Genomic DNA, 13553 nt, shown 5'->3' on the forward strand with positions numbered 1-13553 from the left:
ATCACATTTTAAACAAACAAGATGGCCGCCAGTCGGCCATATTTGATAAAATTGCAAATTGAATTGACATGTACATGTATCCATTTATGACATGCTAAATATCAATGAAAATGATACATGGGTGACAGAGATATATAGTAATATGGCCAAAAATATTCGGCCATCTTTGATCTGATTATGAAACAAAGTGACATGTATGATGTATGTGCCAAATACGAATTAAAATGGTACATAAATCTTGGAAATATAGTAGTAAGGCCAAAAAGTCAAATTTCTGTCAATCGGCCATCCTTGATCCAATTTTGAAACAAATTGTCATGGACATGTATCCTAACATGTATAAAGTATGTGCCAAATTTTAATGAAAACTGACAAAGCATGTCCAAGATACCATGTATAAAATAAAAAAAAGCTTAGAAAGAACTCCCCTGTGCTGAGAGTATTGAAGACACATTAAAAATTAATTCAAAATTACTTGTACCTGAGATATTGATGGAAAAGCTGAAAACTAATTATGTAAATCAGGTAACTAATATGAACAGAACAGAACAAAAAAAATTTGAATTATTATGCTAATTAGAGAATTAATATGAACAAATTTTAACCTATAGTCCTAGAGCATTTATGTACCAAATTTTATTCAAATGTGATGATCAGTAATTGAGATATCAGTGTTAATTAATTATGTTAATTAGGTGATTAATAAGCATAAATATTTACCAAAAACTAATTGGGTCTCATAGTTCTAGATTCATTGAAATGTGATGAGTACTCTTTAAAAGTGTCATTAAAATCCAATTTGTGGTTCTTTATATATCAGTGGAACATTCATGGAACAAATTAACTAATTATGCAAATTAGATAATTAATATCAACAATTATTTACCCTCAAAACTAATCAGATCTCTGCATAGTCCTAGAAGATCTATGTAGCATGTCTCATTGAAATATGAGGATTAGTACTTGAGATATCAGGCAAAAAGCTGAAAATTAACTAATTATGCTAATAAGGTAATTAATATGCACAAATATTTACCTGAATACTAATCAGGGGTCTGCACAGTCCTTAAGTAACTATGTACCAAGTGTCATTGAAATGTGATGATTACTACTTGAAATATCAAAAGCTAAAAATTAATTAATTATGCAAATTAGGTAATTAATATGTACTGATATTACCCTGAAAACTATCAGGTTTGTGCAGCGTCCTATGACATCTATGTACCAAGTTTTATTGAAATGTGATGATTAGTACTCGAGATATCAGTGGAAAAGTCGAAAATTGATTAATCATTATGCAAATTAGGTAATTAATATTGCACAGATTTTTACCAAAAACTAATCAAATCTGCGCATTAGTTTGGAGCATCTATATGCTAAGTTTCATCAAAATCCAATGAGTGGTTCTTTAGATATCAGTGGAACTGTCATGGAACAGCTAAAAATCAGCTAATTATCATGCAAATTAGGTAATTAATATGCATTGAGTTTTACCAAAACCTAATCAAATCTGCGCATTGGCCCAAAGCATCTATGCACCAAGTTTTATCAAAAATCAATGTATGGTTTTTAAGATATCAGTGGAACAGACGGACACACACACACACACACACACACACACACATACAGACAAACTACAGTACTCATTCCGCCCAACCTCCCGCTTTTATCGCTTTTTTTTCCGACCGCTTATCGCTTAATTTCCGACCGCTCGCTGCTTTCCAACTGGAAACCGACCGCTTTTTTTCCGCTCGCTCGCGTTCGCTTTTGTTCGCTCGCTCGCTCCTGCTATGACTGGCTTCAGAAACACTGTCCGCTTGCCAACCGACCGCTGGAGTAACAATGATCATACATTGTATGTATAAACTTAAGTTTTTATTCGTAATAAATTTAGGTTTTAATGACGATTCAAAATACAACGCCTATTGCTTCTCTGTTTTGGAAAAAAGACACCTTCAAATCACTTGACACATTGTAACGTTTGCTACGCAAGTCGAACTGTGACCTGTATTTACATATTTACGTCCTTGTGTGTGTAGTTCAAGCAGCTATATAACTGGTCAATCGCGATATTATTGAGTACTAGTATTTGTGTGTTGTGTGTGTGTGTGTGTGTTTCTGTGTGATTTTGACTAAATTTATTCCGAACGGCGCTCAAAATAATTTGACACTTTGTTATTTGCGAACGCAACTCACACTATGACTCTTACTCAATTTGCACATGTAATACGAATGCTGTAGTTCAGAAAATCTATTGGTTAACTTTTGATCGTGTCTGGGTGCGCAAAACAAAACTGCACATATAATTATCGCATAACTGAATTTCTACAAATCAATTGGACTTAAACAACTAGTATAATGACTGTGACGATTAATCGCTTGTCTGATTACATGCGATGACGAATTATTGGATTGGCAGCAGCCGGACGAAAAATGAAAGAGATCTCGGAACAGTTAATTTGTTGAGGAAAACAAAACAAACGCAGCCAGTGATACATTTTGAAAACAAAAATACAAAATAAACGCAATCAGAGGCGCCGACCACGCGCGTTGGAATAAAATAAAACATCCGTTTTAGTATGTTGTGACAGTCTCACCAAACTCTTTTACTCGCGCAATATAATTATGTTATTTACCAAAGCACTTATATTTAATACATTGACGAAAAACACCGCAAGAAAAATGTAAATCAGGCTTATAATTACTAGTAACTCTACTCGAACGCAATGTTGATCACTGTAAAAGTGGATAAATTCGAACCGCCATCAAATTCAAAATTCAAGCGATCTCGTTGAATGTCAAAAATAAACTCGATGTTCAGAAAGACAAAAACAACAACATATTAGAGTGCAAAAAAGCTAGCAGCAAAGAACGTGAAGTGCATGTAGGAAAGCGATGAGTGAATTCGAGAAAAATTATGCTGTAAGAACAAGCCATATACCCGCGGAGTACTCACTAAAACATCGAGAAAATGTGCCATTTCAAAGAGCACCCTTACAAATAATGTCTGCGATTGTGTGAACATGATAACGTGCAAACAAGGAACAGAGCTCGTGGTCCACCAAGGAAACTTAGCGATGACACAGTTTTAGATGTATACGGCTGTTGAAAACAGAGACTCCTTCGATCTCATATAAGCAGGTTCACGTGGATGTATCATTTTCAACTTTTACCAACAACGCTATGATAATAAAGACATTGTGAAATTATTTTGTTTTTATGTAGAAAAATACAGTAATTTTACCAAGTAAAATCATATTTATTAAAATTGTTGTTCATACATTAGCCCTGCGTACATGGCTGTGTAGGGGTGATATTTACATTGGGCTTCTTACACCACCCCAACACAGCCATGTGAACGGTCACAATGATTTTCTAAAACCCCACATCCCCAGTGGACGTGGCATGGAAAATTACATTTTTTTTTCAGAAACTTAACCATCCTCCATCAGTAAATACGAAACCGATCGTTTCAATAACATTTAATGAACACTCGGTTTGTACCTTACGCATGTCTTGACAATTATAAAGTGGAAAAATTCACGTTTTGTCGTCAAACTCGCATTTGTCAACAAACTGTGGCAGCCATCTTGAATCACGCGTGACTTAATTGATTAACGGTGATCACGTGATACAACTTTTTCTTGACGTCACAGCCGCGAAAAAGAAATCTGCATGTACTTTCATCGAATCCCGTTCAACGAACACTATAAAGAAACATGAATACAACTGTTCAATAAATATGTCATGAATTTATTATTCATTTATTTATTGTGTATTTGTTTTGAAAATTAACATACATAAATGATGTATTATAACTAAAATTTAATTTATTTTTATTTATTTTTAATTTTAAAAACCCATCATGCTGAGCAGTCTCCACCCATCTTTGATCACAGATGTTGTGTTGAGCTGTATATATTTGAGACACATCTGTAGCAGCTATAACCTCCATCATTAAGATTTAGTATACTTTTTCTGCCAAGCATGATGGATAACAAAATAATATATTACTTTTTAAAATTAAAGTATTTTTTTTTGAAAATAATTGAAAATTTAAACATTTTAGTCAAAAACCACAACAATTATTTGTAAAACAAGTTTTATATTGATTTTCCTCATAGAAAACACGTTTTCGTCATTAAGCTCGTACGTCATAGTAAAAAGTTTTATCACGTGATCAATGTCGCGTGACCAAAATGGCGTCTCTGTTTATATACTTATGTACCGTGTATATGCATTTTGGGCAATAAATAGTCTGTTTTAACATCCAAAACTCCCCTACAGTACATCAATTCAACAACCGAGTGTTCATTACAGAATGTTAAGGTGATCGACGCTGCTTTTGGTGCAAAGAGGTACGAATTCGTCCCGAAATGAGACATTTTGTATGACATGTGTAGTGTTTTTGAAAATGCCTATGGTCGTTCACAGGGCTGTGTATTGGGGCGCAGATAAGGTCCCGATGAATAGGAGCGCCTCCACATTCACAGACCTGTACACAGAGCTATTCATACATGAGTTGTCGAACACACTACATAGTTTGTAATTTCATCCAGCTCCTTTCAGTCACGATTCAAGACAAATAAAAGGCACAAATATAGATAATATAGCAAATTATATTCTATATATTATATTCTAGTGTAATCAGTAATTATGAAAAAAAATTATGGGTACATATGGAATACATTTCGTTATGAATTATTCTTAATATCAATTTCTAAATTATCTTGTCAAAATCAGTTTTTTTTTCAGGGTTTTTCCCCCAAAACGAAAGAATTTCATAATTTCGGGAACGAGAAGTTTTTTTTTGTTATTATTATTATTTATTGGGAACGGAAAGTCTTTATCGTAGTGCTTCGCCTCGGTTGACAATGAGCTCTTCGGGTCGCTAAAACTGTATGTGCACCTCTGTTCGGGTGAACATTTGTATTATTATACTGAATAAATCTTAGAACAGAAATGGTGGCACTCAATCATGGCAATCTTCCAGGTCATCGTTAGAAAGATTTTCGGAGGCAAATTTAATTTTGAAGGATTGCAGGAAATTGACCCTTAACGATTCATATTTATGAATTAATCGGGATTCAGGTACCATAGTGTTTGTAACAGCAAAAAAAAAGGTTTTCGCGGGGGATTTTTCATGCAAACATTGTGAATGGTTCCCCGACACTGATTCCTTTTTAACTTTCAATTTTTCTAAGACGCGGCAAACCCTGCTCATGACCGGAGACGTCGTCGAGATGCAGGTGCGATTCCTCTTAGCAACGCGTTCTATTTATTTCCAAAGCGTGTGGTCGGCGCCTTTGATTGCGTTTATTTTGTTTTTTTTATTCACGTAATCTATCACTGGCAGCGTTTGTTTTGTCGCGTCTCACAACTTAATGTCCAAGCTGACTTTGTTTTGGCTGTAAGTGAACTACGTACAGCTCATGAAAGTATTTCGCCCAGAGTTCGCAAAAAACGGAATACCCTGCAAACTTTGAATCCTTTATTTTATAACGAGACATTGGGCGCAAAAATAAAAACCATAATTGTAATTCAACAAGTTTATGTAACGTGTTAGTCCGATTGCCAGCCGCCTAGTTAAAAAACGCGATCTCCCTTGATGTCGGCTTCGACAACTTCGGACAAGTAAGATGGGCTCTGGCCGACATTACATTTGCAAGTATTGTATTTGTTTGACAAATTTTACACTGCTGTCATTCTATAACAATCGATTGGTCGTTTTTTTTTCAGTCTTACTATTCCTGCAGATATTCTTCAATTGTTATAGGTGCCATAGATTTACATATCTACAACTTGACCTGTGTTAAACCCAAACCATGCGTGCATGACAACCGTCACCCTATACACGGTTACTCAATGAATACCATACTCTACAGTAGACATTTTTAGCTCTCCACCAAAAATTGAATGGTTTTATTTCATATTAGTTGTGTCTGTGTCAGTGTCGTATTTGATTTCACATGTTTGGTTCGATCTTGTTTATGGTGGACATTATTGCTACGCGTATGTATTACAGTGGCCCCTCGCTAAGTCGCGGGTGTCGGGATCCAAGCAAAAACCGCGACTTATCGAGGGCCGCGACTTACCGAGGGACCTCGTGAAAGAGGGAGATCGTGCATTGAAAAACATATAAAAAGCGCATATAAATCCTCGGTTTAGCTAATTGATGTATCATCATATGTGTCAGGTAGTATTCGAATAAAATCATGATTATGTTTGCTGTAAACATTGCGTTGATTATTTTGTTTGTGTCCGATATTATGTGGGTCGCTTGCTGTTGCTTGCGACTTCGACGGTAACAGCTTCCAAAATAAACCAGTTTCATCGCAATTATAAACTTGTTCGTCAAAATAACCACCTTCATAGATAATTTCTCTCAGTTTTTCGGGAAAAGTTCTGACAGCGCCCATGTTCACAGATCGAGCTTGGATTGAGACTGCGTGTGTCGATAGCGTGTCCTCTTTGCCATCGCAAGAACCACCCTGAACTGGCCTCAAATTCAAAGTCGTCATATCTGAGTTGTATGCTTTGCATTGGGTGATGAGACCAGATAGTGGAGTTCCGGCAGACCGTTCTTAAAGAAACGTAAACAGCTTTATTGGTGTCATCATTGTAGGACACTTTCGCATGTTTTTCTGTTCAGTCAACTTTGAAAACAAATTTACTTTTCATTTTTTACCCACCCACGAATAGTGGGCTCAACCACGGCTAGATCACGTGCAACCCATAACTTGGTTTCACTTCTACTTGACACGGTCGATCGCCGTGAGTTTATGGCGTACGAACAGGCTGGATAGCTTTTGCTTTGACATGCTGCTCAATTGAGAAATAGAGATCAGAATTCTATGAATTCAACTCATTGTGGCGAGTTTTTTTAGAGGTATACCAAATGGGACCGGCCAAGAAGTATGTACGGTCACTACTCGACACCCCTGTTGACACCTTGAGTAAGGCCGCCGTCACCCATTTCGTCTCAGCAATTGACGGACAGTGGGTGTTAAGTTGTCTCTTTAACGGTTAGTTAAAAACACTATGCCACGAAACATTAGTCTTTGTACTTCAAAACTGCTGTCAAAACACAATAGAAATTTTGGGAGCCATCCAAGTACCCGCGACTTAGCCGAATCGCGACTTACCGAGGCGCGACTTAGCGAGGGGCCACTGTATTACCAATTTTATATGGCCGTGTGATCCATCGTATTTTTTCAACGGTCGTTCTATAAATTTTTGATTGTATTTATTCTTATTTTAACATCATAAAAACAAAAATGACACACTTGTACATGAAACAGTAGGTAATGAACTGTAAATGCGGGCGGTTGCTCTGTCAGACGAGCGAGCGAGCGAGCGATTGCGCGAGCGGGTACTTCCGGATTTGCGCGGTCGAATTGAACAAAGCGAGCGAAAAAAAAGCGATCGAAATCCGGAAGCGGGCGGGAGGCTGGGCGAAATGAGTACTGTAACTGCAAAGACTCCCATTCGCACACGGGAGTCAAAAACAAACAAGATGCCTGCCAGTCGGCCATGTTTTATCCAATTGCGAAAGAAATTATCATGGGCATGTATCCTAACATGTATAATACACTGTATGTACCAAGTTTGAATGAAAATTGACAAAGCATGTCCAAAATACAACATTTTCAAAAAACAAGATGGCTGCCAGTCGGACCTTTTGAATCAAAACGCTAAACCACTGCATGTGCATATGTCCCACATAAAGTACGAGGCCCATGCAAAGAATGAAATCGGTCCAAAGGATTCTGAAATATGACTCCGAACGGACACACAGACAGACGCACGAACGGAGACCGAGTTATAAGTTCCCGTTTTAGGACTTCGTCTGAATGGGGACTAAAAAGATGGTTCTTGTTGTCTTTGTAGTTACACTTACAGTGCACATACCAGATTACTCTATTTGATAAATTGAGAGGAAGATGTCAAAAGTCAAATGATTTACACTTACCGAATCGTAATAAAGTACATCTTTATAAACTCTCATGAGTGTAGTCTGTACAATATTTAGATTTTCTCCAGTAACTACTATTTTGGTTCCACCACTGGAAAGTAAATCATTGCATTAATTATCTAATGTGAATATTAATTATTTCTGAATTTAATACAGAAGAAAAAGGAAAGAAAGAAGTCCAATGAGCATGTTATACATCATGAAGAATCTACAGATCTCATTATTGATAGTTTTGTACATTTGACTGTCAGAACTGAATATGACTGATCAGAACTGGATTTAATGACCAGAACTGGAAGCAACTGGTCAGAACAGAGTGTGACTGGTCAGAACCAAGTGTGACTGGTCAGAACCGGGTGTGACTGGTCGGAACAGGGTGTGACTGGTCGGAACAGAGTGTGACTGGTCGGAACAGGGTGTGACTGGTCGGAACAGGGTGCGACTGGTCGGAACAGGGTGTGACTGGTCGGAACAGGGTGTGACTGGTCGGAACAGGGTGTGACTGGTCGGAACAGGGTGTAACTGGTCGGAACAGGGTGTGACTGGTCGGAACAGGGTGTAACTGGTCGGAACAGGGTGTGACTGACCAGAGTATGATGAGACTAACCAGAACTTGATGTGACTGATCCAAACAAAATAATCTATAATGTATTCTTACAACATGAGAGTTAAAAACTGAGCAATAAATTTAATAATCTTACATGACAAATGCTTTAGTGCTTGATATTTTGGAAATTCTAGGATCTTCAGTAAAAGTAAATACCAATCCATCGTTTGATATTTCTACATCATCAAAATACATCCTTATAGTTCCAGAGTGATCTTTATTTTCTGATGCCGAAGTCACACACACATTAGTATCGTAACTTGTACTAGCCATTATAAAAAAGACAAACAAATCATTATTACCAACATTATATTATAAATCAGATTAGCAATTACGTAATACAAGAAACTCATGTCCACACAATTCTAAGCAAAGCAAATTGAATGAATGACACAGAATATACTTCATTAATAAGACCTCATGAAGCACTCACTCTGTAACATAGCACTGTAATCCAGCAATAGTAGCTGTTATATTACTACCAGCATTCAGATTTTCTCCAGTCACTGTGACCTTAGTTCCACCAGACTGCGGACCTTTCATCGGGGAAATATAATCAATTTGGGGTACCTATTGAAAGAAAGCACAATGACAACAACCAATAATTGACAGGACTGGTACATGTTTCAAATAATTTCAACTGTCAATAAAATCAAAACTTCACAATTGGTCATTGCCACTGATGCAATATACATAAAATGAACAATAGAGTAATACTGTGTATAATAAACAAGCAGCCTGTCGGCTGAGATAGCTCCGCTGTTAGCAATGCACATGGCAATTAAAGAACAGAAGATATCATTAGAAAATGAACAAATTTGAGAGAGGTCCACATGTAGTACCTATATGTATAATATATCAAAGCAATTGGACTTGCGGTTTTCAACAAGAAGTCGAAAATATCACTTTTTACCAAAAATTACAAAAATATTCATCAAAATTAGAGAATTAAAGATATCATCATGAAATGAACAAATCTGAGAGAGGTCCACATGTAGTACCTATATATGTAATATCAAAGCAATTGGACTTGCGGTTTTCAACAAGAAGTTGAAAATATCACTTTTTACCAAAAATTACAAAAATATTCACCGAAATTAGAGAATTAAAGATATCATTACAAAATGAACAAATCTGAGAGAGGTCCGCATGTAGTACCTATATATGTAATATCAAAGCAATTGGACTTGCGGTTTTCAACAAGAAGTCGAAAATATCACTTTTTACCAAAAATTACAAAAATATTCACCAAAATTAGAGAATTAAAGATATCATTACAAAATGAACAAATCTGAGAGAGGTCCACATGTAGTACCTATATATGTAATATCAAAGCAATTGGACTTGCGGTTTTCAACAAGAGGTCGAAAATATCACTTTTTACCAAAAATTACAAAAATATTCACCAAAATTAGAGAATTGAAGATATCATTACAAAATGAACAAATCTGAGAGAGGTCGACATGTAGTACCTATATATGTAAATATCAAAGCAATTGGACTTGCGGTTTTCAACAAGAAGTCGAAAATATCACTTTTTACCAAAAATGACAAAAATATTCACCAAAATTAGAGAATTAAAGATATCATTACAAAATGAACAAATCTGAGAGAGGTCCAAATGTAGTACCTATATATGTAATATCAAAGCAATTGCACTTGCGGTTTTCAACAAGAAGTCGAAAATATCACTTTTTACTAAAAATGACAAAAATATTCACCAAAATTAGAGAATTGAAGATATCATCATGAAATGAACAAATCTGAGAGAGGTCTACCCAAGGTACATATACACCAAGTATCAAAGCATTCAGGCTTGTAGTTTTCAAGAAGAAGTCGAAAAAGTAAAACATTGACACGGACGACGACGACGGACGACGACGACGGACAATCACTCATATGATAAGCTCCGCTCGACAAAGTCGACAGCGGAGCTAAAAAGTGCATACAATTTCAATAAATTAGTTAAGAAAAACTTTTTCAAAAGTACTTACCACATAAGAGAACTGACCAGATGAGACCCCGCTGTAAGTCACTTGATCATTTCCAATGGTTATTGACACAGATCCTGATTTAATATTATTGCTAGGGCTAGTGAGACATTGTACTCTGTTAAGAACAAAATAGGATTGTTACCATACATGTACCAGAAAAGCTAATAAAGCTACATGCATACATAAGCCTGACACAGTTGAATACGTCATGAATAATGCAGGCCTAAATAACACAAAACATTTCACTTATTATGAATTTATTTCTTATAATTAAATGTATATCAATATTGTACATTATTGATAAAAATTAAGCAATGAAATAATTATGAATTTCCATAAACTTACTGTTCTGCAGTCCTATAGCCATCGGACTGTGGTATACATTCTAGTCCAGCAACGTCAATTTGTTTAACATTAGAAGAATTCTTTCCCAAATTATACCCCATGATTGTCAGCCTAGTGCCTCCCTCAATAGGACCCGCTTCTGGTTTAATCTGCAAGGCAATAATCGTTACTACCGTATATATAAGGAATACATGTACATTGTAATAAATACACAATACATTATGTAAGAAATTTTAGTAAATATTTCAACTATCATTCAGGAGTATTACCAGGTATAGACATAATTCAAGCCCCTCAAAATCACTACTGTGATTCTACTTTGGGTCCCAAACTAGATTCTTATGGTGAGGGGCAGGAGAAACTTAATCATGATCTTGTTTGTTTCAGTTATTTTTTGTTATGAGTGAGTTCTTTAATTTACAGTTTCATACTACTATTATTTTACAATCAAGTACAAGCAGCCTGTAGGCTGAGATAGCTCCGCTGTTAGCAATGCACATTTCAATTAAAGAACTGAAGATATCACTAGAAAATAAACAATATGTATAGTATCAAAGCAATCAGACTTGCTGTTTTCAACAATAATTCGAAAATATAACTTTTTACCAAAAATTACAAAACAAGCAGCCTATCGGCTGAGATACATTAGCTCCGCTGTTAGCAATGCACATTTCAATTAAAGAACTGAAGACATCATTAGAAAATGAACAATATGCATGTATAGTACAAAGCAATCGGAAAATATCATTTTCTACCAAAAATGACAAAAATATTCAAAATTAGAGAATTTAAGATATCATCACGAAATGAACAAATCTGAGAAAAGTCTACATGTAGTATCTATATACGTAATATCAAAGCAATTGAACTATTGGTTTTTAACAAGAAGTCGAAAATATCACTTTTTACCAAAAATTACAAAAATATTCACCAAACTTAGAGAATTGAAGACATCATCACAAAATGAACAAATCTGAGAGAGGTACACATGTAGTACCTATATATGTAATATGAAAGCAATTGGACTTGCGGTTTCTAACAAGAAGTCAAAAATATCATTTTTTACAAAAAATGACAAAAATATTCACCAAAATTAGAGAATTGAAGATATCATTACAAAATGAACAAATGTGAGAGAGGTCCACATATAGTACCTATATATTTAATAACAAAGCAATTGAACTTGCGGTTTTTAACAAGAAGTCGAAAATATCACTTTTTACCAAAAATGACAAAAATATTCACCAAAATTAGAGAATTAAATATATCATCACGAAATGAACAAACCTGAGAGAGGTCCACATTTAGTACCAATATATATAATATCAAAGCAATTGGACTTGCGGTTTTTAACAAGAAGTCGAAAATATCACTTTTTACCAAAAATAACAAAAATATTCACCAAAATTAGGGAATTGAAGATATCATCGTGAAATGAACAAATCTGAGGAAGGTCTACCCAAGGTACATATACACAAAGTATCAAAGCATTCAGGCTTGTAGTTTTCAAGAAGAAGTCGAAAAAGTAAAACATTGACACTGACGACGGAAATCACTCATATGATAAGCTCCGCTCGACAAAGTCGACAGCGGAGCTAAAAAGAGTGTCATCATAGCATCTCAGGACCAGAAAAGGGTAAAGCTATACGTAAATTGTATGTAAAACATATGCAAATTGTATGTAAAATATATTGCTAAACCACAGTTAGTACCGGTAGAATCACTGCAACTTGCAATGACATCACCAATAATATTTTTATTTCAGATTTTTTAAAAAAATTAGAACCAAATTTATAAAAGACTAAAAAAAAAACAGACTTACTTTATCAATGGTTGGATTAGGACATATCTCTTCCCTTGTCAACCAAGAATTGATTGGATTGCATTTATTGACCACTGTACATTTCTGTTCATTTACACTATTACACCAACCACATTGGTATTTCAACTCGGCTTGATGACAAACTCCACAATTAGGATGACCAACGTCACACTTATACAGATTAACTGGAAGAAAATCAAATAAAAAACTCTCAATACATATTTAATATAACACTTATTCTCATACATGTGTGATTAAATTTATTATCAAATTTGAAATAAATGGTCCTCTCTCACAGACTTTCTGTTTTGCAGCACCCTCTCTGGTGCAAGTGGGATATTTACAAATTCTCACCTTTGACATTATCAGGGTTGTCAATTTCAAAATCATTGTTCCATTTCAACTGCAAGGAGACCAATTTACTGCTTACATCTTCTGAATACATGTACTGCAAATAAACATTATTGTAGAAGGTCAAAACATTTCTGTCTATTTACCTAAGTACCGGTAGTACTTTTAAATAGGAATGTTAGTAAAGTATAATAAAATACATGCTACAATATTGTGCATAATAAATGGTAAATCAGTAAACTCTGTGTGTCACAATATACCTTGGAACTTTGGCATTTAATACTCTCTGTACTTTCTCGTTCTCCTGTGACAGTGACTTCCACCCCTTCTATATGTAGAATACAGTCATACCCAGTCTGGCCATCCTATTGCGATAACAGGTAAACATTACAATGTACATGCAAGACAAACAATTCCAAAGATCAAAATCAAAATTTGTTATTAAAATTGGCATGAATT

General features: G+C 35.3%; 1 protein-coding gene across 1 annotated transcript in view; it reads right to left on the minus strand.

Moving 5' to 3' along the window:
* The window catches only part of LOC100329049 (plexin), a 161297-nt gene that overhangs the window by 25350 nt on the left and 122394 nt on the right, over positions 1-13553 (minus strand). The window contains exons 10-17 of the mRNA XM_085497282.1: positions 13355-13459; positions 13098-13191; positions 12744-12928; positions 10922-11070; positions 10577-10691; positions 9016-9152; positions 8677-8847; positions 7973-8066 (exon numbers count right to left, since the gene is read on the minus strand). Of these exons, the coding sequence (XP_085353408.1) occupies positions 7973-8066; positions 8677-8847; positions 9016-9152; positions 10577-10691; positions 10922-11070; positions 12744-12928; positions 13098-13191; positions 13355-13459 (1050 nt within the window). The remainder of the gene's footprint in view (positions 1-7972; positions 8067-8676; positions 8848-9015; positions 9153-10576; positions 10692-10921; positions 11071-12743; positions 12929-13097; positions 13192-13354; positions 13460-13553) is intronic.

Source organism: Saccoglossus kowalevskii, chromosome 3, assembly GCF_978046115.1.
Source record: "Saccoglossus kowalevskii chromosome 3, keSacKowa6.1, whole genome shotgun sequence".
Classification (NCBI taxonomy): domain Eukaryota; kingdom Metazoa; phylum Hemichordata; class Enteropneusta; family Harrimaniidae; genus Saccoglossus; species Saccoglossus kowalevskii.